General features: G+C 39.7%; 1 protein-coding gene across 5 annotated transcripts; it reads left to right on the top strand.

Moving 5' to 3' along the window:
* Nucleotides 1-346: 346 nt before the first annotated feature.
* On the top strand, nucleotides 347-26,796 carry map7d2b (MAP7 domain containing 2b). 5 transcript variants are annotated; one of them, XM_020645928.3, is made up of 17 exons: nucleotides 347-506; nucleotides 1,636-1,719; nucleotides 2,772-2,825; nucleotides 4,232-4,392; nucleotides 10,289-10,436; nucleotides 12,897-12,986; nucleotides 16,193-16,282; nucleotides 17,348-17,442; nucleotides 18,059-18,132; nucleotides 18,224-18,423; nucleotides 19,692-19,830; nucleotides 20,177-20,357; nucleotides 20,507-20,611; nucleotides 21,122-21,185; nucleotides 22,443-22,584; nucleotides 23,107-23,401; nucleotides 24,004-26,796. In XM_020645928.3, exons 1-16 carry the CDS (start codon nucleotides 470-472, stop codon nucleotides 23,396-23,398), a joined length of 1,956 nt encoding a protein of 651 aa, XP_020501584.2. In that variant the 5' UTR covers nucleotides 347-469; the 3' UTR covers nucleotides 23,399-23,401; nucleotides 24,004-26,796. The 5 variants fall into 5 exon arrangements, with proteins under 5 accessions (XP_020501584.2, XP_020501583.2, XP_020501582.2 ...); XM_020645927.3 differs by having other exon boundaries at nucleotides 17,324-17,442; nucleotides 23,128-23,401; XM_020645926.3 differs by having other exon boundaries at nucleotides 17,324-17,442.
* Nucleotides 26,797-27,499: the final 703 nt, after the last annotated feature.

The raw sequence follows: 27,499 nt of genomic DNA, 5'->3' as shown, positions 1-27,499 counted from the left end.
TCCCGGTGACATGTTAACAATTTACTGACATCTGAAATGAACAAACATGATTAATTAATTTTTTCACGAGTAAATAAATCTTTTTTGTCTATCTTTTTTTAAATATTTGGAACATGTAAAGCTCTTAAAATAAAAAAAGTATTTAATGTTTAAAGGTACAGGTAAGGGGAAAGTACTTCCGAACGTTGCTGCTTTAACATAATTAAAACATGGCTTCAAAATAAGCAGTTGTATCTCTTAAGTAAACAGATGACCGCACACTTGTATCTTTATGTTAGCTTTCAGCCATATGAAAGAAACCCACCCCTCCCCTCCCTTTCTCCTCCATAGGCTCCTCTCACTCCCAGCATCATATTTTCCTCCGTCTTTTCCTGAGTCATTGTGCTGCACCGGGCGGTCCCCGGTGGTTTTTCACGGTTTCCCGGCTCCTGTCAGGTATCTCCGGTGAAAACATTCGACGACCTTTGAGATGACTGAAGTGGCCTCAAGCCTCCCTGAGATGAAAGGTGAGGATTAATACTCTCGTTTGCACATTTCCCCATAGCTGCGAAAGAAATGGGTGTTGCAGACATATTAAAGGTGTAGGGCTCCTTCTTGATAAGACTTAAATACAAATAGATTTCCTTTAAAAGAGCATGTTAAGAGGACAAGGTGCGCCAGAGTTCAAGATTTCTTCATGTAATGCTGCAGTATGCTTTGTTTTTTATTTTAAAATAATAATAACAAAGAAGAGCGGGCAGGGTTGCTTCTTTTGCCATCTCTCTGGAAATTCATGGAGGTCATTTTTAAACACATTGGCATTCCTATCCTAGATTATTAAAAACCTGCAAGGTTCAGTTAAAAAACATAGTTTTAACGTGTTACACTGATGTCAGAAGGTGAGGGACATATGATCTTTATAAGTAGCCTTAAAAAACAACTCTGCAATGTAAGAAAAACACACATGTAACATAAAATGTTTCTTTTTTTAATTATAGAAAAAAGAACATGTAGCTTTATGTTAAGATCATTTCTGCATCCTATTAGATGCCAGATAGGATAACTGCTAAATATCCCTTAAATCTTTCATTATTCAAAATGCTTATTGGTCGTAAGTCCTTTATTACTTACATAGAAATGATATTTACTGCCTGTAAAACATGAGATCTATTTTTGCACGTGATGTAATCTCCAGTGCAGATGCAACCGAGTAGAAGAACCCATGGGACACTTGGGATTTAGCTCAGATTTGCATGTATTTACATATCTAATGACATATGTGTGTAAGTGGCTAAGAAGAGCAGCCCTCCCCTCCTGTGTGTTTGAGTACATAGACGTTGGTCCATTGTCATCCTCGGGCAGTTTTCATGTCAGCTTGACATACTGAGCAAAACCAACATAGCAGGAAACGGTCTGAGGGTTACACTCAGGGGTCCCACACTGACAGTTTATGCTAACCCCTGACCCCAAAGGCGATACGTTGACTGACAGAAGATTTATCGCATTTGCATGCCATGCCTGCCAGTATTGCAGCCTCTTCCTTATTGATAAACACAGCAGTCACGTTTTGCACTCGAGCATTAATATTTTTAGCTGTATTTGCCTTTTGGCCAGCTGTGCCATGAATCATGTCTGACTGTTCTCTCCAAAACACAGCGCTGGCCCCTCCTCTGACAACACTGACTACCAGTAGGAATCCTTCTCCTTGTCGATCACCGTCCAATCACAGGAGTCCTACAGGTACATTTCTAGTCACATTTCACACGCTTTGATTAGCTTCCATTGTCCTCATAATCCAGGGCAGAGCAAACTAAAAATATAAACAGCAACAAGATGAAGAAAACGAAGACCAAGTGAAGATGCTGCAAGTGAACATCGTGTCTGAGTTCTATTTTGGTCTTTTATTTTCCTCTCTAATATTTATGATCTTTATTTATCTTTGTGTTCCTCTGCCTTGATTGAGTTTTTAATTCCCTGCAGGGGTGATAAAATACTTTTCATTTAGCAGAATAGTTTTTTTCTTGAAATGACAGATTGTAACTGTCATCAAAATCACATGGAATTATTACAAATCGGCAAACCAATGACAACGACAAGATGCAAATTAAAAGCAACACTGTATTCCAGTACTGTACTTGCAAATGGATGAATATTTCTGTTTTATAAAACTTTATACCTCTACTCTTCTAAAATAAAAACAGTGTTATTTTCTTTAAATGTGTGCTGTGAAAACATTCAGTCAAAAATAAAAATAGTAATAAAGTATTGAATTTCAAAAGCAGTGTTGTTCATGCACCCAATGTTATTTTAACTTGAGATAATATTTCACATCACATATGAGTGCACATTCTTTTGATTTTAAGTAGGCCCTATGTTTGTACACAAATTAACTACTTTTAATTCAAATACTGCTTACTTACACACTTGTACTTTCATCAGATTTTTTTTGCAGGTGTTTCTCACTCCAGTCCAAGCCACTTTATTTATATTGCAGATTAAAAACAAAAATCCTTCACAGTCAGTTAAAATGGCAGACATAAAAAAACACAGATAATTGAATGAATCCCATAGAAGGACACATAAGATCAAAGGAAATGTATGTTAAAACCTGTAAAACACATCAAAGTGCAGTCATTCAGAAAATAAAGAAGACATAGATACTGATACTTGTAGTGGAATAATTTCACAGTTGGGCATTAATAGTTTAAATATTTCTACAGTTAAGTTTAAAACATATGTGCAACCTGCATGGAGCTGAAGTGACCTTTCATTTTTCTTCCAATTGTCCCAAGGCTCTCGACATCATTTAGCAACAGAGCGACAGGAGGACAGAGAGAAGACACAAGGTATGACTAACTCTCCAGCTGGTGGAGCTCTGTGTGGTCTGTCCTGTTCATCTGTCTCAAACACACACACACACACACACACACACACACACACACACACACACACACACACACACACACACACACACACACACACACACACACACACACACACACACACACACACACACACACACTTTGTATGCAGTGTGGGTATACTTGTTTATGGTGTAGGAACCGGAAGCATTCATATCCTGTGCAATTTACCACAATAAGCATGAACAATAAAACTGAATGATAGTCTAAATATGATAAAACCTGTCTTAAATGAAGGTCCACTTCCTGCTTGTTGTGTAGCTTTAGCTGTATTACACCATCTTTATCAGCAGACAGAGTTTGATCAGTTGCCATGGAAACGTGCACTTCCACAGAGAGGCTGTCTGGATTATGAAAACATTTCCATTTCTATGGCAACGTAGAATATTAAACTGCTGATAAGAACTGTTCGAGTTTATTTTAGTGCTGATACACATTTATTCAAAAGTTAACATTTAAATGTATTCAGAATTTTAGTCTCAGTTGTCTTTGTGCAAAACAACAAAACAGCCAAGCATCTCCCTCAGCAGCATGATGCAGATTTGAATATGATCAAATGAGTCTTAGATTTTAGCAACAGGATAAATAGGCAACAATACAATAAAAGCAAGAATTAACAGGTAAAAAACAGCAACACAGCATACAATTAATCAGCACAAAAGATCAGAGGTCTGCAGGACTGTTATTAAAGTCAACCTCTGCTTTCAAGTTTAAAATGAAATGTCAATCCATGTAACGCAAGTTTTTCCATATTAAAGGTTTCTACATCTCTTTCAAACAAATTCAATTAGCCTCTAATGTGTGTGGAACGTTTCCCATGTGAGATGTATTTTTAATCCTAGGCGAACATACTGGGTCTTTTTGTTTTCTTCAGAAGATCCTAAACACAGTTTTGCGTACAGAATGGCCATCTTCATCTAGATGTCTAAATGTTATTGTATATCTTCAACAACTTTCAGGCTTTCATAATCAAAACAACAACCGAAGACATTTTTAAATGATGTCATATTTAAACACCCAACATGCCAATAAAAATCCTCTGTGACTACAGGAGAAGTTTAATTCACATTATGTAATTTTATTGTTATGAAATTAAGAAAGACCCTTCCTTAAATTACTATCTGTGTAAAGAAATTACTTAAACCTTTATTGCCCAGTCCGGTAGCATACAAGCACATTTTTGCCCTATTGTTCTCATGTTGTAGTAGTCAAAAGTACAATATTTTCCTCATTTTGTGCAGAAAAAAGGTAGAAAATCTTCCCAATTTCAACACAGAATCTGTGTCTAAGTATTTCAGCAAATCCTTTGTGTGTCCTGGGTGTGTGTTCAGAGATATCTGAGCTGCTGCAGGATAAGGAGCGCCGTGTGCAGCAGCAGCTGGAGCGCTGCGCAGAGGAGCGAGGGAGGAAGATGGAGGAGCAGAGGAGGAAGGAGAAGAAACGCAGGGCGGCTGCTGAGGATAGGAGACGGCAGCAGCAGGAGGCAGAGAAGGTCAGAGCTCATGGCACACTGATGATGCATTCACTGCATGTTTTAAGAAGTGAGAAAGCAGGATCTTGTGTCATTGCTTGGTCATATCACAGAAGTGCTAGGAAGATAAAAAAAACAAACATATTATCTTCAAGTCATGTGGCAAAATGTTATGTTGCATGTTCCTCTGTGTCTGCAAATCCATCATCTATCCTCTCCCTTTGTCCCTCCACCACTCTGTGTATTTACATAGACAAACTCAAACTGAGCAGTTGTGACGAGAGGCCTCTTCACCTCCAGGAAACACCTCTTGTTTCTCCTATTTTTTCCTCTGCCGCTGAATTAATTGTGTCGATCCATAACAGAGTCAGTGTATTTCCAGCTGTTGTTCGACTGAACCGAAGTTTAAGGGAAGACCAAGTAATTAATGCAGAAGCTCTAATGACTTTCTGTCGGCTGACTAATGTGTGTGCGTTCAACTGAATCATGACAAGTGTGGCTGCTTTTCTGCATCAGACCTACAGTCCCAACACACTGACTCTGACTTTATGTTTTGACCTAGAGGGTGGCTAACAAAGCTGTGGCAGGGATGTGTTCTGGTTAGGGGAGCAGGCCTGAAAACGACTCGCTAGCCCGGGTTGTTAGTGGACAAATGCTCATACCGCAATAACGATGAATGTGCAATTAATTGTGCGTGCCTTTGACCAAGAAAAATATCCTATCTAACAATATTAGTGCCATGCAGAGCCACATGCATGCCTTTATTTAACTCTGCTTCTAACCTGAGTTCAGGGAAGAATCAGAATTAAAAGGAATCAGGCCAATAATGGAAGAGTATAACAATTCTTATTAATATCCATCCTGATTAACACAGCTGGAATAGATGGCTGAATTGATCAGAATAGTCTTCTTGATCACCGTCAGAGCTGAATTTGTTGGCTGTAAGCCTCTTCTGTTCCTGGTCAGTGCCTTTAGATCATAAATAAATCTCATCACGCCGCATGAGTCATGAGTGGGCATCACTTGGCCGATAAGAACCATTGACATCACATTATTATAATCCCGTTTGTGAGTCGAGCATGAGCTGGATTCTGCGTATGTGCGATAACGCTTTCAGCTCAAGGTAGCATATGAATTATTAGTGCGTGTTGAAATGCTAAGCAGCACATGAAGGGTTAACGAGCCAGTGACAGCGTGATCCACAGAGAGTTCACCATTTGCTGCTCAGAGGGGGGGGTCACTGTTCTTATTGATTTAAAGGCTGTGTTTGCATGCTAACAGCCCCTCCCCCTTCCTCCCCTCCACACACTCATATGCAAATCTAAATGACATAATGATCGGTCAGTCTCACGGGGCTATGACATCACAGCCGGGCCTATCATGTGGCATTTCCTGGAACAGACGGTCGATGCTCGAAGTGCAGTGACAAGCACATATTTCACCTCTGAAAAGGAAAAGATATCAAACAAGATCAATATATTTTTACAAAAGGAAAAACAGAATAATGAATAAAATTGTTTATTTTCAATGAAGTGTTTTATTGCTAAGAATTCACTGCACTAAGATTTACCTTTAATAATCTGGTTTATAAAATGTAAGAGAATAGGTAAAGCTACCTGTCGGAGCAAAAGATGACTTCTTTTAATTATTTGTTTTTTAACAGTAAAGAAAATTAAAATTAAAGGGAAATTATACAGTTAAAATTTGAACCATTATGTTTGCTTTTTAAATATGTTTGAAGATACAACTTTTCCTTTAAAAGATCTACACAAATAAAGATGTGTAAAAGAATAATAAATAGATCAAAATGTGATTGCTTTGGGTATAAAGGATTTCTTTAAACGTCATTATCAAAATCTATAACAAGAGATCATTTGTACATTTTTGTGCCTGGTACCTTAAAATAATGTTGATTGTTTTTTGTCTAAAAATCACCAGTCAGCTTTCATCTGATGATGTCATGCAGAATCTATTTATGTAGATGACTAATTGATTGCAATTGAATCCTCTGTTGAGCAGTTAATTGACTACTTCACTTTGCCGCAGTATGTTTTATGTTCTTCTCCCCTCTTTTAATGGTATCGTGGTTCTGTTGAACTACACCTAGCTTTGATAAAAAGGCAAATATTGTCATTAGAGCGTATTTTGATGTAAAAATACTTAGATAACGCTTCATTGAAATGTATGTGGCAGATAAATGAACGTTTAACACGGGGACGCTGGATTAAAAGCAGGAAATGCATTTTTAATTTCACGGGGACTTTGAGTCAGTAGGGTTATTGATAAAGGGATTCAGCAAAAACCTTGAATCACAGAAAATGGCCGTGCAGCACTCTGCAGCCTTTGATCTGCATCTTCTGTATCTCTCTACACTTCTACCCCCCCCCCCCCACCCACCCATGTTATGTCTCTCTCTTTAAATCTCTCTTCTTGACTCCCCACCACGATCAAAACCACCACCATCCCCCGTCCTGCAGTCTGTGCGTGACTCTGCATGCACCTTCAGCAAACACACCCCCAGTGCTGATGTGGGGCATTTCCATCCTTTATGTATAGACTCTATACTGGAGCAGTGTATCAGCTTTATGTTGTGCAGGTTCTGTATATACAGAAGAACTGCTGTCTGCTTTCTAACGCTGCAACATCAACAGTCGTAGATGAAAACAAACGGTTTGGGGTTGTGGTTGTAAATAGAAGCAGATCCAAAATTAGCAGAAAGAGAAGAAAACTGAGCTAAAGAGAAAGACAGACTTCTCTGTGTTTGCATCTTAGTTTCTACAAAAAAAAACTGTCTGCACGTGATCATAGATACCAATATGCACATGCAAGGAAATATTAAATTGTTCTAGTACAAGCAACTAATACATACAAATATTTTTCTCAACTATTGCACATAAAAAAGTGCAGGCTGTCAAGAGATGTTACACACCTAAGCTAACAGTGGGATTGTAGTGACAGTGGGCTGTGTTGTACGAGGCGCTACATCCTTTTTTTCTACCAAGTTTCAGTTGACGCCATAAGACCCGCAGCAAACACTGTCACTTCGTCTTTCTTTCTTAGTAGAAAATGCTAACCATAAATAACTAATGGTCCCGTTCACACATTTTCTGAGGCTTACCTGCTTCCAAGTTTATTACTTTGATCAATTAAAACATGATGATTTGTGTGTTTAATACAGCTGACAGTACTATAAACCTGGGGTTATTAATCCTGGACTGTTATCTTTTCTGTCATACTTTCTTCTTCATTTAATATCATCTTAAAGGAGGTGTTGAATTTCAAACAGCCTGCAGAAACTCTGTAATAACCCATCAAATCGCTTAGAATGTCTGATATTAATATATATGTGAATAATGGATATACACTGGGCTGTTATATCTTAAATTACCCACATCATTATGGTATAAAAGACAGGAAGGACTTGTTTCTAGTGTAGTGTCTTGTCTTAGATAAAGTGCTGCTTTTTACATAATGAATACCTCAATCTAAAGCAGGAAATGGCAGATTAGATTTGATTAGATTCTTCAAAAATAGTCAAGCCACACCCCTATTTGTGGGTTAAACTGTTTCTTATTCTATAAATGCACATTTAATTTGTTCACTGAGCTGAGAAAACCAGTTGCTTTATGAATAGGTTTTTGATAAAACATTAAAGGAAGAATGTGCAACCTTTTCATCCAGTAGAAGTCGCCCTTGATCACCAGCATGTGTTTTCGACACCTCTGCTATTCTGAAGCGTCCGCTCTCCTCCAGTGGCACACTTCAAACCCCTCTCCGCTCGCGTTTGCACGAATTGTCCTGTGCTTGTACTGTAATTGCCTGTGGCCTGCATTGTTGTGTAAGCAGGCTAATGTTAACGCTCTTTAGTTAACTCATAGCTTCATATTGCACATAAATTGACTCGGAATGACTGTGATCTAATTACACTAAGTTGACATCCAAATAAGCAGTGAGTAGGCTGTGTTATTGTTCTTTTCTCTACGTCAGTGCTTCCCAAAGTGTGGGCCGCAGCCCCCTGGTGGGCCGTGTGGGTACTGCAGGTGGGCTGCGAAAAGCCCTCCACCAATTTTAAAAATAAAAGAAATATCACAATAATGATGATTTACCATGAGTCAACTCTTTAAGTGATTAGTAAGGCTTGTTATGACTATTCATGGACATAATGTTAAGTAAACTTTTGTGTCTATCTTGCCATAATATCATGTTGTCATGTCCAATTATTTTACCCTTACTGAAAGTAATAGATGTAGTCATACTTTTTTTTTTACAATGGGCCCCGGAGTAATTTTGTATTTTAAAGCGAGCTGCGGCAGTCTTAAGTTTTGGAAAGGCTGCTCTACTTCTTGACCAAAACTGCTTTTATACACAAGGCCGTCCCGTCCATGTAAACGTGATGTAAACATGATTTAAACATGGCTTCTACAACAGTGCAGCTGGTGGGACTCAAGCTTCTCACTCATTGTAGACAGTCATGAATCAGAGAGACATTTACAGAGGATATCCATTCTTCCTTTAAAGTTCACACAATTAAGATTGTTGTTAATTTTTATTTTTTTTGCAAGCACACATAAAGTACATATAGTACATATTTATTGCAAAAACAACATTTCAAAACAAGGAAAGTTTAGATGTCTGCAGGAGAAGTATGAAACCAGAAAGGGCTGGTTTTAAGGACCTCCTCCAAAAAAAAGATCAAATTATTATTATATTAAGTATTTCTTTCATTGTAAAAAAAGACAAAAACAGAGAAAATACACAACATAAAAGAAGCATCAATTAAATTAAATAAACATCAGATAGATGAGAGATGAAGTCAAGCAGTTCTATGTCTATAAATTTAAAACATTATCAGCGAACAAAAGATCAAATTAATATGCACAACTCTGGAAAAGATCAAGATAAAATCAATTGATTCAAATAATAATAATAAAAGAAATTAGCGTGTTTTCACAGTGCTAGGCAGATAAAATATGGAAAGTTCCTTTTTTTGTGTTATGGCATGTTATGTATCAAGGATATTGTACTGTTTTACTGTTGTGCTTTATGTATTATTGCTAAGAACACAAATGTGTAAATGACTGTTTGTTTTACATGTATTAAACTGAGTGTAGAAACGGCTGGAGAGGGTAGAAAAAAGGAAAAGTAGATTTGTTTATGTTTCAGACACAAAGAAAATTCAAAGAAAAGCAAGAAGACATTTAAAATCAACTAGCAATAAAAAAAAACAACAACTATAAAATCAGAGACTAGGGGAGCAAAAACAGGAGAATTGGAGATAAAACCAGTTCAACCAATATCAGTATCCAGTCCACCCACTGTGTGTGTGTGTGTGTGTGTGTGTGTGTGTGTGTGTGTGTGTGTGTGTGTGTGTGTGTGTGTGTGTGTGTGTGTGTGTGTGTGTGTGTGTGTGTGTGTGTGTGTGTGTGTTCATGCATGTACGTGGGGGTGGTGACAGGTTGCATTGAGCCTCTTCCTGTCTGATTAAACTGCTCTGTGATATAGAGTTAGTCATTACAGAGCGAGAGAGGGAGGGAGATCGAGGAAGATAAGAAAGCATGAGGGAGAGAGAGAGAGAGAGAGAGAGGGAGAGGGAGGGTGGGGTTAGCAATTGCGAGGTAGGAGAGAGAGAGAGGTTGAGGGAGAGAGAGAGGGAGTCAGAGCTACCTAGAGGGAGCAGCAGACAGAGAGAGGAGGAGAGAGAGAGCGAGAGAGCTGCTGTATTATGTATCACTGAGCGATCGAGTGCTGGTGACCGACGGCAGACACATAACAGAGGACGGAGGGGCGAGGCCGCTGCGGTGTGCATGCGGTTACTATGGCGCAACCGTCTCCCTGTGCATCGCCTGGCATCCGTCGTCGTAGCGATGGCTCAGTGAGAGAATGTCTGTTCTTCCCTGTTTCTGAACGCAACGAGCAGGAGCGGCTGGAGGCCCTGGTGCGCCGGAGAGCCGGAGGCGCTGAGAGACGAGGAGGAGGAGGAGGAGGAGGTGGAGGTGAAGGGGGAGACCACCTGGATAACAGGCCTAAACGCTGGACGTGGGGAGGACCGCCTGACGGAGTGGAGGGTGAGTGTGATGGGGGCGGGGGGGGGGGGGGGGGTTTGTGGTGGAGAAAGAAGGAAAGCGATGATGTCATTGGAGGGTTGGTTTGAGATGTAGAACAGGAGAGAGCAAACGGGCGGATACTGATGGGGGCTGGGAGGAGAGGTAATGAGGGAGGTCTGGAGGTCAGGGGGGAAGACAGAGGGGGGATGGTGGGATGAAAGGGTGGGGAAGACAAAGCGGAGACTGTGGGAGGAGAGCAGGTGAAATGAGGATAAAGAGAGGAAGGTGGGGATGTGAGGAGGAGAAGTAATGGAGGTAAAGAGGAGAGGGGCAGCGGGTGGAAAAGGGTGTGGAGGCTGCAATGCAGGAGCTGCTCACTGCTTTGTCTGTAAATCTCGTCAGGGGTAGAAGAGGCTTTAAGTGTGTTTACAGTCACATATGTAATCAGCAGTGTGTGTTAGCTGATGTTTTTAGCTGTAAAAGTGCCACAGGTGTGTGTTTATGTGTGTGTCATTGCTCTGTTGTTATTTCCGAGCTGGGCTGTCTCATTCCCAGAGGAGCTGGAGTTACACATCAACCTTGAACACACCAAGGCCACTCACATAAACTCCGACGAACTGCGACATGAGGCGGTTTACTCTGCCAACATCCATCTCTTTTTAATTTGCGTATTTTTTCTGTCTTATCACATCATCTTTGGGATTTTTCTGCTGTCATGTCGGGCCGGCAGAAGGCCACAGCGCCACCAGCCAGGCTCCAGATCTTGTGGTGCATTCATAACGCCATCAATTATTCACAGTACCCATCAGGCCCAGCCGTTCTGGCACTGATTCGGGATCAGCGCCTTGTCTGGCTCTGGCCCGGCTGACTGAGGGGCAGAGAGGCTGTTTTGGGATCGCTTGGGCCCCCAGCAGAACGCTCACTGCAGCAGAAACAGCAGCATCTCATCTTACAGCACCACTCGATTAAAGGACAGACACTCACTAAAGACGCAAAGTGTGTGTATGTGTGTGGGTGCTGCATATTTTCCTCTGGTTTCAACTTGTCCAGTAAAAATCCTGCAAAGCTGTCTTATCTGAAAGAAATGGATTACCAAAGCTGGCCTTCTAGACCATAAATCAGCCTGGTATCATGGAATGCTTCAGAATTAATTATGCAAAAAGTATGTAAACTGACAGCTAGTACAAACGCTGTTGAAACCATGAAAACAGAACTCTACATTTTATTTAAAAAAAAACAGAGTTTTTAAAGGGAGCAAATTCTCAAGGATGAACTCAACTATAAGTCTAAAATTGTTTAAAAGAGATCCAGAAAACAATCTGAAATATTTCATCTTGAACTATTCCAACCATTAAAGGAGATTTTTATCCTCTTTTGTGAGAAGTCCAATTACTGTTGATGGTAAATATAGCCGGTTGAAGCAATAGGTTCCTCAGTGCTGATGTATCCACATAGAACGATGATTTCTCCTGCTAGCTGAGCTAAGACAGCAGGGTTATTCATGAACCAGAATGCATTGCTTGTAAGCAGCGTGGACTTTGTTCCGCTGCATTTTTTTAGCTGTATACTATGGATGGAGTAAATACAGCTGAATGTCCAAATCAGCCAGTACACCAGAAAATCTATCATCATTCATTACATCCTCTGCACTTATATTTTAGCATACCATTAACTCTGTTTGAGATATTTCTGTGTTGCTAGTTTTAAATGAAAGAAAGGGGAAGGCAAGAAATCTTCTTTGATGCCACCAACTACGTATATCATATGACGGTGCTGATGTACCTTTAAACTTCCAAACAGTTAATTTTTCCTCCCACTGCAAAGAGAACAAAAACTGTATTTGAAAACGAACCCTGGCGACAAAAATGACAGTCGGTTGACCATCAGACTCAATTATCTCAAAAGCTACTAAAAGGATTTCCATTTAATTGTGTGACATTCATGGTTATCAGAGGTTTAATCCCAAATATTTTTTGGATGATCCTCTCACTTTTTTTCTTGCGCTACATTGACATTGACCTGTCACGATTGGGAAAATGTATCTTCAGCTGTTGGATTTACAAACATCCAATCCTGTGAGTCATTCATGGTCTTTGTGGATTTTGGCTCAAAATCTCAAAATCGGGCCTCTAAAACTGTATGGCCAGTCACCATAGCAACAGTTATTACAATGTTCAGCCTCGCATGTCGATTTCAGTTTCTTTTGAAGGCAGTGTTGGCCTCTCTGCTTATTTGCATGATGTTCCACTCTCATGTTGGCAAGAAGCATTCACGTTGCATTTTGAATCTTGTTTTGTCTGAAAATGGTTTCGACTTACCTTCTGGTTTTGATGTGGCACTTTTTGCTGGGAAATGTGTCTTTTCTGTTTATCTCAGCGTGTGTGTGAATGTAAACGGACACGTTGTGTGCGTGCGTCTGTGTTGATGAGCTGAGAGTGTGTAACGCTTTGCTTTCTCCGCTCTGCTTCACCTGCTGCCCAGGTAACCCTAAGACCCCGCCCTGCCATGCCATTGGCTCCGCGCAGCCCAATGGGCTTCCTGCTGCTTCCAGCGCCAGCCAATCCCGTAACGGTACAGACCACATAACTCTGTGTTGTGCCCCACGCTCATACCGCTCCCCTGCCACCAGGAATCCTGCTGTCTCACCTGCAGCTGTTCCTCTGTCTGCATGCTGCTGTTTTATGGTCCTGCAGTTTGTGTACGATGTGTGTGTTCTGTGTTTGGTGTACGGTTGTCGAAATGTTCAACACTTTGATACATTTGGATACCACATGTTTGAGAACAATACATTTGATATAGCTGAAAAAACTACAAATATTAATTAATTTTTAACCGGAAGAGAGAGAGAGAGAGCACTGCCCATATTGCACAAATTTAAACTTTACATTTCGGTACCATGCAATTCTGAGTGTGCAGAAGTTTGCTTGCAATTTTGGATGATTAAAAACAAAAATTCCATATTGGTTGTCCTGATATAGAAACAGGTACGGATATCATTTTACTAGAATTTTACTATTATCGTATCGAAAGTCGCAATTCTGGTTTCGTGACAACACTAGTCTGGTGGTGACAAAAAAGCTGGAAGTAAAGAAAATACGTATTTAATCGTTTTTTAATCTATTAATCCAAGGCTGAAGAATTCAGAATGAGACCAAAAAGATCCAGATGAGTAGTACCACAGCATGAATATGAAACAACAAAATTAAACCATACTAATGATATTTCAGTTTAGCCCTTCATCTATTCTGTATCTGTTAAAGCGAGAAAATGGCTCAGCTCCTGAAACAATACTTTGGATAGGTCCGGCTCTAAAAAAGGAAAAAACAGTCTTCAGCTTCATTTATGCAAAACAGAAAATGGATCAGATGAAAAGACCGAGAGAAAAGAAAAACTCTTCAAAAACCCAGTTTCATTCCTTTAGGGGTTAACAAATATGACCTGCAACATTGACTGTTCATTTTGTATTTTTGTTTGTACCAATCAGAAAAACATCACTGTGCATTCCTGTTAATCAACAGTTCACAACACGTACAGTACTTCCCTCGACGTTCTCCTCTGTGGTTAATGAGTGTCTGGTTTGGAGCGCCCTCCCACTACACACGCACACACACATGCACACATATACCCCACCCTTATCACAACAAAGGACTGCTCCACTTCCCGTCTTCCTGGCTGAGGGCCGTGTTTAGTGATGCACACATTTCACTCCCAGCAGGGAGCCTGGTCTGTGTAACACCCCTCTGGTGCTCGCACACACACACAAAAGCATACACGCACATGCAGACACACACACACATGCAGACGCACACCAACACCATACATCATACCAGACGTTTACCCTTTAGCTATGTAGGAAACTAACTCCTCCTCACCTACACACAGGGTAGTGCAATAACATCATCCCACATGCACACACACACACACACACACACACACACACACACACACACACAACATCCACCAGACATTTCCAATCATCTCTGTCCCATATTACAGACGATCCCCTGCAGAAATAAATAAAAAGTTTCCATCGTTTTCACCTATTTTGCCTGAAACCCCTGAATAAGTATTCAGATCCTGTACTTCAGTAACAGTGAAAAACACAAACATATTCAAATATTGGTAAAAGTTCTGTCTTGAAAATCTCACTGAAGATGCTAAATGTACTTAAATATATTAGACATGCTGGAATAAAGTGGTCCCTGTCAGTGTTTTGCAATTGCATAGGATGTTTTTGAATAGTACTTTGAAAAGATTATGTATGTTATAGTTTTACTTAGATGTTGAAGCTTGTGCTAATGTTTCTAGAGTTATTGTTCTGAATGTAGCACCTAAAAAAATTACTACTCTGATTGTCTGTGTATTTCATTGTTCAAGCCTCTTAAATGACAATAATTGCTTAAAAATAATTCTAACTATGGGAATGTAATTATTCATGGATAGATTTTTTAATTTTTGTTTGACAAAAGCTTTGGCCACGTGTAACGTTGGGCTCTGGGTGTTCAAACTGTTTTCAGATTTATAATAATAAAAACAGGAAAAGGAGGTAAAGGCATTATTAAAGAGAAAGTAAAAATGACAAAAACAAATAAAATCTGTTAAAGCAAAAAGAAGTAAAAGCATCAAGAGAAAAATGAAGAGGATAATAGTGAAATCTAAAAAGGTAAAAGATGAACAAGTGAAAGGTAGAAGATATTTCACCGATCAGTCATTGATGATAATAATTATTATTGGTGAAGTCCTTTAAAATAGTTGAAAATGTGCAAACCAAATACAAAATGAAATCCCACTTTTTTAAGGTGCTTGGTTAATAATGACCGAATATAAAATGCGTTTGAAAAATGAAGCCAATGCAAAAAAGACTGCAGTTCCTTTACGGTCCACTTGAGGCTGGCTGTAAAAAAAATATTTAAAATGTAAATTTTTACAGTAGAATTAAACATGTTGACAGCCTGGTTCATAAACAGTTTTTGATCTCTAGCTCATTTCTGTATTGGTAATCTCTGGTCTGGGGCTGAATTTAATCTGTTTTGATCATTTTAAGGCGAAGAGTTAGAGGTAAGCATTATTTTGCATAATTTGGGGCGTGGCTGAGTTGAGTGACTCATGAACATGCTGTAGCTGTTTTTCCAGCCTCAGCTCAACCTCTTTGTTTCTAGATTGACTGAGAGTTAGGTGGAGTCAGCATTTCCAATATTGCGACCACTGTTGTCGGGCTTCATAACACTTCATTAACATTTTAAAGGCAGAACTTTTACTTGAAACAAAGCCTTTGACTTTGTGGTTTTAGTTTTTTTGTTCAAGTTACATCTGAATACTTCTCTCAGCACTGATTCACAGTAATAGGATTGAATCATTTTTTTAAAATGACTGTGCATGTACACTGATCTTTATATCGGGTCATCCTGGTTGTCACGGTGCCTTTAGGTGTGCTTTAACTTTTGCCCCTCAGTTTCATTGCTCTGCAGCGGTCGCGTCTGTATCAAAATACTCCATTTCATGATGAAGCAGGCTGCAGAGAGACTCTGCTCTCCATTCTGCTACTTCATTTCTGTCTTACATCACCAAGGTTAATTTATCCTGCAGCCTGCATGGCTCATCGATCGGCAGGATTATTTTCTGTGTGAGCCTGCACTTCTGTGTTTGCTGTGTGAGATTAGTTTATTGAACCTATTTGTGACGTTTACATCATCCCTCAGTGCAGCAGCAGCAGCGAGCACATTGATTCACTCTTGTGTTTTTGTCCGTGCGACTGATTGTTGTTGTTTTTTTGTCAGTTGGTGACTTCTTGTCTCCACCCATAATGGAGCAACCAATCAACAAACAGCTGTCAAACTCTTCAGCCGCCCTGCATTCACCCGAGAGAGGTAAGAAAGAGCAGGATTTTAAACAAAGCAAATATTTCTTCTGATGAGTGATGCTGCAGCACTCAGGAACTTCTTACTTAATTAACCAAATTAGAAAGTGCTACAGCCATAATGATTAATGCCAAGGAGTTAAATGTTTGCATCATCAACACAAGCTGTTCGGAGTTAGTAATTTGGCAAAATAGAGAAAACAGAGCAGGTAAGAGTCACATCAAAGGGTGATGGTTTGAGGAACTCTTAGGTAAAGGCTTCATCAGGTTCCACAATGCTCCAACAGGACTGTTTTTAGCCTTAGAGGCAAAACCCCTGACAAGAAGAGTCATCCCCAAATTCAAGCGTAAACTATAAAATGACCACTAAGGTTACCAGAAGTTAATTGGACCCATACTCCCCAGCCAATATATGTACCATCATCCTTTTCCGCCACAAGATAATGGGAAACAATTGTTGTACTATTCTTAAAAAGAAATTTCTCCATTTATTTAAGATATCAAAACATAAAAATATCCAAGATTGAGACCTGTATCAAAGCCCACATACTCAAATTCTTTTATTTTCATTTGCCTGTTTTCTTTAAAGACATCTGCCTTGTCTAGTCAACATTTTTAACACATCAGAAAACATTAATATGTTTTAAAAAATACACAAGAATAATAAGAATGACACATTCACATCGAACATTTAGCTTGACACTGATTTTTCTTCACTGCAGTTGACAATGTTCTGGATTTAGTTCTAAAATTAAACCTGCATCAGTCACAATATGTTACTTAGTGTTTTGGATGTCAAGGTACCAAAGCTTTTAATCTCAAACGATTAAAAATATGTCTCTTTGGGGATAAGGATTAGAAAAGACAGAGACCATCTTTTTGACATTTTGTGAACACTCTGCTCAAGTTTCTCCTCTTCTGTTTCCTGGTGTTATCGTCGTGGTGTGTGCATTTTGTGTCTTTGTGTGTGTTTTTGTAAACCTCTCCGTGTATGTGCGTGTGGTTATGTCTGTGTCTGTGTGTTCATGTGTGGTGTTTTGTGACCTGTCAGTGTCTTTTGTCGCCCAACGAACAGCTTCCCCCAGCAACCACAGACCGAACAGAAGTTCTTCCAACCGCAGGAGCGTTGCTGGACACCCTGAAGACCCATCCAAAGCCAAAACACCCACGGTAGGCCAAGACGTATACACACATAAACACACACAAACGCACACACTTACACGCACAAAAATACATACATGACCTAATTAACAGTGACTGGGCCAGAAAGGGCACAGCAGCAAGTGTTGTGACATTTTGTTTTTTACTGTTATTTTAAGCCCCTTTAAGTCGTTTCATTGCTTGATATTTATGTCCCTGTGATATTTCGTCTTCAACATGTGTGTATGTGGAGTTCCTACTGTGCGGTGCTCTCCACAACGCTGTAAGGCAAAGTGAATTCACAGACTGGGACACCAATATTATGCCGTTGCAGAATCAAAATGAACGTCTTGAGGCGTAATGACTGCGGAGCTTCATACTGGCGCTGTTGCGGAATTGTACTTTGAAAAGGGCTTTAGAAATAAGTAGTTATTATCATACGCTTACACGCTAACACTTTTACACACACGTTTACAGACATGCACACAATGGCATTATTATTACTGTCCTTTTCTTCTATTTTGGATTAAGACCACATTTCCCGTAAAACTTAGAGCTTTTTTTGTAGACGGAATATGTTAGGAAGAGAAAATGTAAGTGGTCTTGTTGTTACCATTACTGTAATATTTCTTAAAATCTCTTGCAGGGGGAGTTTCCAAACACACCTGCCCGCAGTTCATCCTTCAGGTCCAACAGCAAGGGCCCTGCAACACCTAAACGGTACCAAACACACACAAACACACACACATGCACCTGCCTGACCTGGATTATTTTACAGGTGACCTGATCTGTTGGTGTTGTTTTTTTTTAGGGTGAGGTCAAACAGGAGTCGGGCACAGTCACCCTGTTCACCCGGGCAGTACCCTCCCTCTCCGCTCCGGCAGAGAGCCCCCACCCCCGGGCATGACGACAGGAACCACAGAGATCACAGCACTCTGGAGAGGAAATCAACCAAATCTGAGAGCTCGGAGAAAAAGATCCCGAAATCCACCAGCAGAGAACTGAACGCAGGTGAAGGACAAGTGTGTGTGTGTGTGTGTGTGTTTGTGTGTGTGTGCTGAGAGTGTATTTATAGTAGATTGCTGTGGGACATTTTGTTCTTTGACCATGACACAAGGAGGAGGCATTGTGCACATTTTAATTTATTCTAAATGTAGTTGAAAACCAAATTTGTGTTTGTGTTTGAGATACATGGATTACTCATAAATGTCACATGATTCAAAGTTTCATAAAAGCCATCCATTCGAAGAACATGCAGCAATAAGAAATAGACAAGCGATTGACCATTGTGATTAATTTTGATTGTTCTTATTTGATTTTCTCAGTTATACAATCAGCTTATGATGTAATACAGTTATACAATATACAATTTATACAATTATACAATTGTATAAAAGTCATTGTAGAATGTCAACTCACACTGTACAACTGATTCATTTATGAAGCACAATCAAAGCTCACGATTTATGTGCTCACACTGTATGACTCGATTGTTGTGCACGACTTTTAATCGCAACAGTCTACGAGTTTAATCGCAACATTCACAATTGTCAATAGAAAACTCCCGCATGTGGGGTTGAAGTCAGGTCTATGTGTTTTGCAGTAGTCTCATATGTATGGCTTAAGTAGACTACTTACACCAGCAAAAACAGTCTCACTCTCTCTCACACACACACACACACCATCTGATATTTCCTGCCAATGTTTCTTTCATACCAGGAGGGGGAAGATTAATAAACAGGTTTACCTGCTGTTGCCATGGTGATTTCAGATGCTCTCTGGCAGTTTATGCAGGCACGTTTAGGATAAACATCTGGGATTTGGGCAATTGGCTTGTGGCTCTGCTCTCAATGTGCAATTGTGTCCAGTTGTACAACCCAAATTTCTATTAGCAAGTTTTTTTTCGACTGATCAGGTCGAACAACTGGCCAGGCGTGAACGGGCTGAAATTGCCTGACTTCAAAGTCAGTTGTACGACTCAAAAATCCGGTCTAAATTGGCCTGAAATTAAGTAATGCAAAAATATGTATTTGAACTGAAATGCTCTTTGTAACTAAAAACAAAATTCTCTATTCATCAGTTGTTGTTTCCGTTAAATGTAGCTGCTTTGGTCATGTAAATCTCCTCTTTTAAAAATGGTAGATCTTTTTTTATGTAAAATGTCAGAATTACATCATGGGCTGGACAAACATAATTGAAGGATTTGCAAAGGCATGTTTATTTTTGTTAAGTCATGCTGCACCATCTCCTCACTCCATCCTCTCATGTCCCTCCCTCAGAGTCTCCGGGCACGCCCACAGGCAGGAGTGTTGGTGGGACAACGGACGCTGAGGAGGCGTCTAGACTGCTGGCAGAGAGACGACGTCTGGCTCGGATACAGAAGGAGCAAGAGGAAAGGCAACGGCAGGAAGAGGAGAGGTGTGTTTGTGTTTGTGCTTAGCAGCTGATACAAAAAGTTTCAAATTTAAACTGTCGTCAAATATTCTAATAACTGATTAATTAAGTAAAAAGCTCCAAATAATCTTTAACTACTGCTCTGAAGTTGAGAAACTGAATATATTTAAATGTCTCCAGTTGATGCAGGGACAAATGAGTATAAGCTAGTTTCCAGTCCCTGTTCACTGAATGGCAATAAAACAACAGCACTATTATCATCATCCATTTAAAAACAATTACTGCATTCAGAAACTAGGATGACAGACAGATGCATTCCTACATTCCTGTATGGCCATTTGTTCAGCTTAAAGTATATCTGTGCATCCAGACTGAGGGTGGAGGAGGAGCAGAGGAGGCTGCAGGAGGCGAGAGAGAGACAGGAGAGAGCTGCCCTGCAGGCTGAGGAGGACAGAGTGAGACGTGACGAGGAGAGGAGGAACAAGGAGGACGAGGAGAGACGACAGAAGGAGCAGAGATGGAAGGACATGCAGGATCAGCTGGACAGAGAGGTCAAGCTTCATCAACATTTTATCAATGGAATTTATGTTGCACTTGAAGTATTTTAAGTTAATATGTCAAACAACCCAGTAATACTCATCAAGAGACAAAGACAGAAAGAGAAAGTGAATGGTTGGATGTTTGCTGTATGTTATTTCAGAGAGAGGAGGCGTTCCTGCGAGCCCAGAAAGAGGCAGACAAGAAGAGGCAGGAGAGAGAGATGCTGCACATCCAGGAGGAGCAGGAGAGGCAGCAGAGGAAGAAGGTATCAGTGATCAAAACAGAGATCACATCATAGATTAAAGGTTGTTAAAATATTTGATAGCGTGTTTCAAAACGACACAATCTTTATTATTCTCATGACCAATAGTATTGAATAGTAACAAAGCTTCAAACGAATTCAGATGTTCAGTCTTATTTTTAATCATAAGCTGCTTTCAAGAGAGAGAGCACTGTCTAAACTGCACAAAGACATAGTTTGAGCAATAGACAGTATCAGGCAGGAGTTTTCCTTCAATGTAATCATTAAAAACAAGAAATGAGTAGGTGGTGGGTAGCTACGACTTCTTTTTGTTGAGGATATTGTTTGATTATTATAACATTTTTAATAAAGATTAAAAACCTGGTATCATGAGAACCATATCATAGATCATAGATTAAATTGAACCCATGTTAAAACAGCAATACTTGGATGAAAAGGACAGTCTGAAAAAAATACTTCAAAACAACAGCTACACTATTTTACAACTGAGTTGTGTTTTGTGTGTTTTCACAGAGAATTGAAGAGATAATGAAGAGAACAAGAAAGAGTGAAGTGGAGCCTCTATCTGGTGCTGCAGGTGAATGTCAGACACATCCTGAAACTTGATTGTTTTATTCATAGTAATATGAATTTATTTTGTATAGCACTTTTAAAGCTTAGAGCAAAAAGGGCGTTAAATAAACAATGCCAGATTTTGGCACAAATAAATCATACAAAACATAAAAACACACTTTTTCAAATCAACTTTAAAAGGTGTTTGTAGAACGGAGCTGTACGAGGAGCAAAGAGACCGTTACAGACAGCAAACACCGGGAGTTAAAAGTTTACTGATCACTGCTCGACTACTTCACATGTAAAGCATGTCAGTGATGAGGACGTTTGATTAAATTGATCTATTTACCATAAACTCATCCCCCTGATGACTCCTGCTTTCCTGCGTCATGGCAATTCCATTTGATCTTTTTCATTCCATGTGTACGGTGACTCTTTCTGTTATTTGTCCACATCACATATTCTGTTATTTTTATTTGCTTTTTTTCAAAACGTTTTTTTTAATTTCCCTGTGGAAAACAGTTTCCCCTCCTGTACAATTAGTTTCCTCCAAATCTAATCAGATAAGTGTCTCAGCTGCAGAGTGACTCAGCAGTATCAGACAGACACGAGAACAGCGCCACCTAGTGGTTAGGTAGCAGTAAGCCAAACACTCAGTGCACTGCAGCATTCTTTGAACTCACTGGGTTATATTAGGACAAATGGATCAGCACAGGGGAACCAAAAGGAAACATTAAAATTAAGGAATACACACTAAGTTAAAAAACTTATGTATAGATCAACAACAAGACAAAGTCTGAGGAGTGTGTCGCCTCATTTACAGTGAAATATGTATTTGATCTCTATTTATAGATTTAAGAATGAAGTTGCACTTTTTAACTAGTCAGTTAAAGGCAGCCCTAAGTAAACCTGCATCTACACTTTTTTTTCTCTTTCTTCCACTGATAACAGGTAGTATACAGATGTTTTCTCTTGACTGATTTTTCCGTTTTCCCAGAGTTTCAAAAGCCCAAAACCAACAAAGAAATAAAGTCATAAGTGTGGGCAATGGCAGCATGGCATGTCGCAGTCTAGATCACCAAAACATTGTGTCTATATCGTGAGAGAACAAGCTCTGTTATCTCAAAATAATCAGAGAAATCCTTATCTGAAAATCAGCTCTGCTATCCCAAATATCAAGAAAAGTGTGAGTTGTCCTATAAATGTAATTAGGCCTACAGCACTATAATTGTCTGTAAGGATTCCTAAATCCATTTAAATCAACAAGACTGTCCGTTTGCAGCTGACATGAGGGCAGAGACTGCGATCGGCTCGGAGGAAGATGCACCGACTCCCGCTGAAGCCCCCGTCATCATGCTGGGACCTCTGGAGAACAAGATCTGTGTGGACGAGCTGTCAGACGGAGTCCAGTCTATGGATGTCAGGTAAGACGTCTTTATCTCTTACAGATGTTTTCAGCCAACTCTCACAGGACTTTTTTAAAAAATCTTGCATGAATCTTAGTGTGAGTGTGCATGTTTTTAAATGAATGCAGAGTAGAGATATTTTACACATTTCCGTTTGTCTGTTCTGAAGTGACTCCAAACATACAGATCACCTGTTTTTTCATCTTTTACCCTTGCATTACAACCATCATCCTCTCAGTGCTCATCTACAGAACAGGCTGCACAATTATTAGCTTTTTTTTATTGTTATCGCATTATTAGCAGTCCGTTCTTCGACTCTATCCACTGTCCTATCTTTCCAATAAAGGCATAAAAAGCCCCCTAAAAGTAGATCTTAGAAATTATGACAGAAAAATATTTTTTTTTACACACGTTAACATACAGGAGAAATCTTTTCATAGCAAAACCTAATAAAGATCCAGTTGACTGAATACTGCAGATGTGTTTGGAAAAGTACAAATTAACGAAATGTTCTGTCTCTGTCATCATCGTGTCTTTAAGTTCTCCATCTGTCTCCATCAGTCCTGTGTCCAGGGAGGAGCAGGCGAGCGCTCACGAGTTCTCACCGGTCACAGAGGGGACGGACGGCTGCCCTCTGGACCACCTGATGGACATGGACTCCCACGGGCGAGGGCAGCGTCACGTTGCAGAAACACCCCCGTACCCCAAAATGCAGGCTGGTAGTGGGGTGGGAGACCTCAACAAGAACCTGCTTATTCAAGGGTACAGCGCTGCCTCTGAATCCTCACAGCTCATCCACAGTGTCGGCCTGAGCAAACTGGACATCCAGTAACAGGTAGAGACAACTTTTGACTTCAGTGTGTCCATGAGCTTTGAGTCCTGATGTGGAAACAACATTCTTGCTCGGTAGGAGATGTGCTGTATTTGATTGTTCAGAGCTTTAAACAACAGGTTGATAGTTGTTTTCATTATTTAAGATCAAGTCCAAACTCTTTCACAATGGTACATTAAATCAAACCCATAAAATACTGTTTTAACTTATCTTGTCATTAGACTTACGCATGGTGGTGCAGTGGTTAGCGCTGTTACTAGATTCCTGGTTTTGATCCCCGGCTGGGCGGGTGCCTTTCTGTGTGGGTTTTGAATGTTCTCCCTGTGCATGCGTGGGTTCTCTCCGGGTTCCTCCCACAGTCCAAAGAAATGCCCTTTCGGTTAAGTGATGACTCTAAATTGCCTGTAGTTGTTAGTATGAATGTCTGTCTCTGTATGTGCCAGTCTGATCTACGCCCAATGATAGCTGCGGTCTGCTCCATCACCCTAGCGACCAAAAAAAGGAGCGATATAGTTAATGGATGGATAAAGGTGTTGCAGATTTTAAAAACCAATAAAGGTTAATCTGAACAGTCTTCAATCTTTTCTTTTTCTCTCTCTTTTAAGGAGGATCCTGCTGGTTCAGTACAAACAGGAGAAAAATAACAAGAAATCATCACCTCTGTCTGCAACAACAGCAACAATCATTTCCACACGGAACAAGTGCTGAACAACTCACTTCCCACCTGAAAAACAAAACCTGCATAACAGCAAAGCTTTTGGCAAAATGTTGAGGGTGCGCATGGGCAACTTTGACTCTTACAAATATAAAACAGTCTGACAAAAGTGTATCTCTAGGACACGGAGCATAATTTGGGATCAGCATTTGTGTTTCTCTTTTGATCAACTGAAGTTTGAGATAGTAAAAGGACAGAAAAAGGTTAATTTATCAAAAAATAGAGTAACACAGATTAAAACAAAAATTTGAGCAAAGGCATGAGTTTAGATAGAACTAGCTCAAGACATCTACCTTCTACTTTAAACCACCTTCTCCACATCTGCTCCTGTTGAAGCCAGAGTTGCCCAGCTGTGCTGCCACTCCAGTAAATATCACTCAAATATCATCCGCTCTAATCTCTCATCCCTGCTTTTGTAAAACTCTGTAAATAGATGTGACATCGTCGAGGAGTCTGGAGGCAGTGAGCGGCTCTGTAGCAGTTAATCTGGAGGGAAGCTGTAAAAAAGAGACACTATTGTATAGATCCTGTGTAGCATCTTCAGTGAGGACTAGCTAGTTGAGCTGTTAATGGTTGTAGCTGTGTACTTGAACAGTGTGTGAGAGTTTTCACTCTCTTTCTGTCAGTGTTTCTGATGGTTCCTGTGTGTTTATCTCACCTATGACCTGCTCTACTGCTTTCCTGTCATCATGACACGTGAGAAAACAACAAACTGATATTATAACCCTGCTGTTGATCCAAAACTCATGGCCTCTCGCTTTGTGTTTCTGCTGCTTATCACTTGATTCATGGGCGTTTTTGTGGAGATTAAACAATCGACACCAAGAATATGAAGACAACCTGGAAGTGGTCAAAAGTATGTCAAATATCCTGCATTTTTATCAGGACAGCATTGACACAGTGTGTTGTGTATATGTTTGGCACTGACTGTAACCACACTAGCTGCAGTCTATAATATGCACTTACAGTAGATGTGTGTTCCACTGCTCTGAAGACGCTTGTATCTCCACCATAACTCATCCCACCCCAACTAAAATATACCTCATCGATTGATAACAGACTCTGGTGTGAAACAGCGTTCACCACCTCCAGCCCATCACCACTGAGGCCTTAAACCTCTGTGCAGTCTAACACGTCCCCTAAAAACTACCCGTCCCTCTGCGCTTCATGCAGCATGTGCACTTAAAGGCCCCTTTTTCTACTAAAAGATCCGGTAAGCAGAGAAAAGAGAATAACAAATGTTTCTTATGCAAGTCTGTGGCTGATTTGCAGCTTCACCTGAAGGAAGGAAGTGCAAGCAGAAGTGAAAGCAGGATTTGATTATCAGCAGTAGTAAGTAGTTGCTCAGGGGCCACAGGCTGTTAGGGGCCTGAAAAGCTCCAGATTCATTGTGCTGATTTTAAGAGCCGAGATTAAGGAAATATTAAAAACTCTGCCTGCAAATTCTACCAGCAGAACCTAAAAAAGAAAAGGGTCAGTCACCAACCAAAATGTGCCATTTTTATAGCACAGTTAAAAAGTCAAATTCTTTTTAGTTTATTATTCAGGTTTAAGTCTTTTAATTTGACATTATCTCCTTACATAATGGTTCAGTGCTAATGACTTTATGCCCTTTTTTTGTCAAATAAATTCATTATGTTTACGTCCGTACACCTACCAAACTCTACATTTTTTTAAGCATTCAGAAAAACCTTCTGCTCCAGTAAGGAGTCCCGAAAGTGGAAACGGGCAGAAAAAAATAAAAAGTTACGTTTCAGGGGTGAACAGAAATCACTCGTGAGCACAAGAAAGTTTCCTGTGATAATGAGAAGGTATTGCCTCGGCACAAGAAAGTTTTTCCTGATCACTTAAAAGTTTTGCATGTGCTCCAAAGAGTTTCTGCTGTCTGTTTCATATGTTGAACGAAGTGGTCTTGTGCAATCTCTGAGCTACCGGTATGTTAAAGAGTTCCACATACATTACTTTCTTATGGACACATGAAACTTTCTTGTCTTCAGGCCAAATGTTTGAAAATGCTGCCGTGGCTGAAAGTCCCAGAGAGTCTTTTGGGGTAAGAATTGTTGGAAATAAATCAAATTTTAATCCAGGTGCAAAGAAAGTTCTTTAAAAATCTCCTTGTTGTGGGAAAAGGGGCTCCACTGCTCTGTCGAGGTGCCACATTGAGAGAAAAAAAAAATACTTCACATCTGCTCACTGAATGTATATTTATGTTTTCTTTCTCCTGCTGGCCTCCCTCTCTCCATGTACGCTCTTTATTCCTCCAGATTCTGCTGAAGCTCATTTGTAAGAGGGTCTCCTGGGTCCCCTTGTATATGAAGTAAAAATAAAGGACATGATGTTTATCCTAATATTACTTAACTCTGTGACACTGCAGCTTGGTGGAATATATCATTGTAGATGTGGTGCATGGATAACTGCTGATAAAAGAACAATAAAAGTTTCATCAAGCCATTTGTGTCAGTAAGCTGGATAAATTAACAAATGTAAAAATTTAAGTTTGAAATGAAGGGAAATGTTAAAGAGTCAAACATGTATAAGATGTTTAGCCTTTGACATTCATAATGTGAAATATGAAATGACAAATCTAGTGTAGGGCTTAACCAATGCAGCCACTTTTATTTATCATAATATCTCACTGTGTGTTGACTTTATGCTGCACTGACATTAAAACTGATCTGCAAAATATGGAGTGAAGGCTTTTTTTTTTTAACTTAAGAATAATGTACAGAGGATTTACCCTAAACTGAATTCACTGGTCAAAGTTGTACGCAGCCCCTGAAGTCCCAAAAAGTGTTATTATCTTGTGACACAATATAATTATACTGTTGGAACCTGGTAATATCTGGTTTGCACATGATAATTAACTTGGAAAAGATGTTATTATCCTGGCAGAACGTGTTAACATGGAAGCACAATATAATATCATTGTGCTCACAAGTTATAATCTAAGTTATGCGGCCAAGTTTACAACCAGCTCCCTAGTTCAAAAAGGTTCATACTGTTTTAAGAAGAGGGGGTTTCATTTGTTAACTGGCAACAAAGCATTGGTTTTTTTTTTGTGTGCTTTTATAAGTAATGGTGACTATTAAAGGTAGAGTCATCAGCTTTGTTTGTTGAAGCGTGTAAACCAGTGGTGTCCAAACTTTTTTTCTTGCGGGCCAAAATTGTCGTGTTAGAATCGCTCGCGGGCCACAAGTTTTTCTTTTTAAAATATAGTTGAAAAAATAGTAAGGCTTTGTAGATCAGAATCAAAAGGCTCGCTAAAGAAACCCTTTAACAAAAAGAAATAAAATATTTTGATTTCTTTGTTCTACTTTATTTGTTTTTTTCTCAGAATCAAGCCTGTAACGTGGTTCATTTTTTTGGAAAAGCTTTCTGCATTTAGC

This window comes from Labrus bergylta, chromosome 20 (genome assembly GCF_963930695.1).
Source record: "Labrus bergylta chromosome 20, fLabBer1.1, whole genome shotgun sequence".
NCBI classification, from domain to species: domain Eukaryota; kingdom Metazoa; phylum Chordata; class Actinopteri; order Labriformes; family Labridae; genus Labrus; species Labrus bergylta.
This window is presented reverse-complemented; position numbering and strand designations above follow the sequence as displayed.

Excerpts from the sequence above, each read along its gene's own strand:
- map7d2b (XM_020645926.3), top strand. The coding sequence starts at position 470 with ATGACTGAAGTGGCCTCAAGCCTCCCTGAGATGAAAG. Across the intron at positions 10,437-12,896 it reads ACCGCCTGACGGAGTGGAGG|GTAACCCTAAGACCCCGCCC; the intron begins GTGAGTGTGATG and ends CCTGCTGCCCAG. Across the intron at positions 16,283-17,323 it reads CCTGCATTCACCCGAGAGAG|TGTCTTTTGTCGCCCAACGA; the intron begins GTAAGAAAGAGC and ends GTGACCTGTCAG.